The sequence below is a fragment of the Passer montanus genome, unplaced genomic scaffold, assembly GCF_014805655.1.
Source record: "Passer montanus isolate IOZ18808 unplaced genomic scaffold, ASM1480565v1 scaffold18, whole genome shotgun sequence".
NCBI lineage: Eukaryota > Metazoa > Chordata > Aves > Passeriformes > Passeridae > Passer > Passer montanus.
In genome coordinates this window covers 12,709,067-12,713,310 of record NW_024365381.1, presented here as the reverse complement: position 1 = coordinate 12,713,310, position 4,244 = coordinate 12,709,067, and the positions used below count along the sequence as shown (strand labels likewise).

Here is a 4,244-nt window from a genome sequence, read left to right as displayed (position 1 = left end):
TGAGTAACAACCTCATTTTCAGTACAAACCTACCCCTGCAAAGGTAAGAAGTGTTGCAAACCCTTGGTGAACTGGGATCCCTGCCCTGCAGCAGCAAGTGTTTCAGAGTAACTTCTCCTGCGTGTCACCGAGGGACAGAGGCCAAGCCCACTCCTCCGTGAGAAAGGCCACAGGAGCAAGCTCTCCCTCTCTGGATACAGTGCAGAGAGAATGAGACATTTAATTCCTGACTCTTACCATGCTTCCTCAAATTGAGAAACCAGTTGTAAAGCAACACAGGAAAAAACTTCAGAAGGATGCGGTACTTTTGGAAAGGTGTTTTGGTGGCACTGCTGTTGTTTAGACTTGTACATAGCCAGAAGGGAGAGAATTTCCATCCTCTGCACTGAATGGGGCAACAGGAAGAACAGCTGTTGCAAAAACCTTATACAGCAGAACAGTTTACTGAAGTCTAACCCAGACAGTCTGGCTACTTGCCTCTTCCTTACCTGCAGGTTCAGGATTTTACAACCCCAGGTTGCATTCATTCCATTAATTTTCGATCCCTAACTACACAAAGCTCCCATTCCAGTCTGTGTCTGATAGGAGCCACCCCCACCACCCCCCCCAAGATGCAAATGTCCGAGATTAGGTAAATAACAACATCCATTTTAAAAAACAATCACAAAAAAACCCCAACCCAGTTGATCTCCACAACACATGCTCTCCCCAACTCTGACAATGAGGTGAGATAAAACGTGATCCAGGCAGGTCTTTGGCTCTGGTTCCTGACACAGTTCCCCATACACTTTGCAGGTGCATTTTTTCCTGCTCCTTGCTCTTCTTCTCCCCAGGATGAAAAGGAGCACCAAAGGTTATCCCCCCAGACCCAAAAATAGAGGTGCAGGAGCCACCTACACACCAGTCTCATTTCTTTCACTGCTTTTAACATTAGGATCCTCTTGCACCTTTCTCATTTCCAGTCCTTTCACCCACGTGTAGGCAAAGGAGCCCCCCAGAACCATCAAGTTACTCGTCCACCACAAGAAGCTCTTTGTCTCCTCGAAGTAGATAACAGCCAGCACTGTTTGTGCACAGGCCTTGGCTGTCCCAGACACGTTGTGGGTGAGTGGGCTAGTGAACTTAATCTGAAGTCCAGTCACGTACCCGATGGCAAAGCCAAACACTCCCCCCAAAGTCATCATGCCCCAAAAGCTGGGGCTCCCCAGCTTGTCAAAGTGGTAGAGGGTGCGGAACTCGCCCAGCAGCACCATGAGGGGGAAGAAGAGGACGCAAGCGTTGATGTTGTTGTAGAAGGTCAGGCGCCAGATGCTACCATCCACCACAGGCAGCACCTTCTTGGTGTAGATGGCATTGAGAGAGACACAAAGGCTTGCTAAGATCCCAAAGAATATACCTGTCCATGACAGAGTACCTTCTGCTCCTTCCTGGTCAACGCCCAGCCAGAAGCCACCTGCAACCAAACACATCAGGCATCATCTGAACAACCAAGGCTCAAAACATACAGTCAAGAATTCATCTCTGCTCCTTCCTGGTCAACGCCCAGCCAGAAGCCACCTGCAACCAAACACACCAGGCATCATCTGAACAACCGCTGAAAGGCTCAAAACATACAGTCAAGAATTCAGCACTTACTTTATAGTGAACAACAACAGAGACAGGCTTAAGGGCTTCCCCCTTCTACTACGTGAACCCACAAAATGCCTTGACTGGGAAGACTTATTTTGGGAGTGCAGGAAATTTACTGTTCAGGTAATTCAAACTCAGAGGACTAATTTCCACACTGAGCAGGCAGCAGTTCAGAAACTGCTATTCCAGCTAGTCTTTGCATACAGGTAATTTTCAGGAGACCATTTTGTTTTTAATTGAAAAGGCTGAAAATTGACATATAGGTAGAAAGAATATTCTTCAAAGTTTGAAAAAACTGAACTTTATAATTTTCTCTGCTGTTAACAGGAAGGAAAATAGAGAAGAAGATGGAAAGATAGTAAAAACATGGATGCAATATTAAGCATGATTTAAAAAAAATCAAAAGGCAGAAACTGTGTGCAGTACCTTCATGTTAAATGATGGGCAAAGCACTGTCTAACCACCTCCAAAACAGGAGCTACAGGCTTTGCATCTCCAGGGCAGAGAAGGAGACCTCTCCCCACCCAGCTCATAAGCAAAACAGAAAAGGGAGATGAGCTACTGAAGGAGCACTGCACCCCATTTTCATTAGCTGCTTCTTGTTGGAAGCTGTTTGGGAAGTTGCCTGCAAAGCACCTAACAGGCTTGAAACTAAGCCCAGATACAAATGGGCTCCATGCTCTGACAGGAGGGGCTTTGTGTCAGCCACAGAGGATGCTCAGCTGTGCTGCTGTAGCACACAGGCAATGCTCTCACAGCCAAAGGAGATGGAGCCAGGAGGACAGAGTCTTAACCTCAGAGAAACCCTGTCAGGCTGCCAGGCACCACACTCCTGGGCAGCGCCTGAACAAAAGATTAGCTGAAGGCAATTGCTTGCATCACTTGTAGAAAAGACAGTAGCTCTGTTCCTGTTCACCTCTTCTCTGCAGGTGAGATTCTCTTGTTTTCGTCTGATTCCACCCGGCCGTCTAACACTAAGTGAACTCACGCACACCTGGAACCAGACTGAAATGAACAGCTCACCATTCCTGGCATCTAAATGGCCTTTCAGTGGAAGGTAGCTTTTGGGATTATTTTGCCTTTGGAATGGACGACTTACAAGCATTCCTGTTAAGCCACTCAATGCCTTGCCCTACATCCTAACCACACACCCAGATCTTCTGGTGGTGTTTTACACTTGGCTTGATCAGCTAACCCTTTATCACATGCATTCAGCCTATTGTAAAAACCAATTGCCTGACTCTATTGTATGGTCCCAGTGGTGCTGACATAAATGTTATTGTTACCAAAGTTAATAATCAACAAGAACTTGGGAACAGGGAGAAAGCCACCTGCTATTTTACAGCCTGTAAAGGGGAAAGAAAGAAAAAGGTAAGGCAAGTTAAACTTCTTTAGAGGGTAGAGAAGTTTTAGTGCTCAAAGAAAAAGGAAGCTGTGTCAAATGAGAGCAATTTCTTCTCTTAATGAGTCACCTACATCCTCCAGCCATACAAATTTGGTTGCCACAGACAGAGCAAGGCACGAGCCCTGAGCTACCCCACCTCACCAGGGAGCTGCCATGCAGGTGGGGATGACTTCCCAAGGGAAAGACATCCCACCACCATCTCTCTGGGGCTGGCTGTCGGGTAGGAGCTGCCTGCTCCCCCTCACCTATGATGACTCCGCAGGCCAGAAGGGCATAGAGGGAGGTGGTCTGCTTCAGGAGGAGGTAGGAGAGCAGCACGTTGAACACGGTGGTGAGGGAGCGCCCCACGTTGTAGAAGGCCACGCCGACATGCTTGAGGCAGAGGTTGTTGGAGGTGACCATGCCGATGAAGACGGCGGAGAGGGGCAGGACGCTGCGGGACACCTTGGGGTCGAGGCGGAGGGCGGGCAGGCCGGCGCAGGGGGGCCCGCAGGCCGCCCCCAGGCTGAGGCCCAGGCAGAGCGCGGCCGTCAGCGCGCACTGGAAGAGGGTGACGAAGAGCGGGGCGTCGAGGCGCAGCGAGGGGCTGTCCAGCAGGTACTTGTTGAGGAAGACCATGGCGATGGAGGTGAACCAGTAGAGGCAGACCACCACGGCGATGCGCAGCGCCCGCAGCAGGAAGGGCCGCGCCGCCATGGCGGGGGACGGCCCGGCCCGGCCCCCGCTCCGCCCCGGGCAGCGCGGCGCGGCCGCTGCCGGTTTGTAAATAATAGGCTGCGAATTTGTTAAAAAAAATTCTTAAGGAAGGATGCTGTTTGATAATTGAGGTTTTTATACTTCCAGGACGAATCAACAAGAAAGGAGATTTAATGCGTGGAACAAAGAGCAGCGAACAAGGAAGCTCTAAGTGATGCCCGGGTGTCAAAAAGAAAATATAAGAATAGCCTTGTTAAGGTTTCACGTCTCAACGACCTCAGACCCAGATGGGAGCTAGCAAAGCTTTGGGGGACAAGCTGACAGGGCACACAAAGAATGTAGAATTTACAGGTCCTAAGGACATTTGGCAGGACCCCTAAGATAAGGAGGAAATGAATAAAGACAACTGTGCTGAGATCAGCTCTAACTGGGTAAAAGGTAATTCCAGCAGGGGGAGATTATAACCACCAACTCACTGACCACCAGCTCAGGAAACCCACTGACCCAAAAGAAG

At 49.4% G+C, this 4,244-nt stretch overlaps 1 protein-coding gene across 1 annotated transcript; it reads right to left on the bottom strand.

The window, feature by feature from the left end:
- Window positions 1-302: 302 nt before the first annotated feature.
- On the bottom strand, window positions 303-3,722 carry SLC35C1 (solute carrier family 35 member C1). The gene is made up of 2 exons (XM_039705519.1): window positions 3,280-3,722; window positions 303-1,453 (listed from the first exon to the last, which is right to left on the bottom strand). Exons 1-2 carry the CDS (start codon window positions 3,650-3,652, stop codon window positions 894-896), a joined length of 933 nt encoding a protein of 310 aa, XP_039561453.1. The 5' UTR covers window positions 3,653-3,722; the 3' UTR covers window positions 303-893.
- Between the last annotated feature and the right edge of the window lie 522 nt (window positions 3,723-4,244).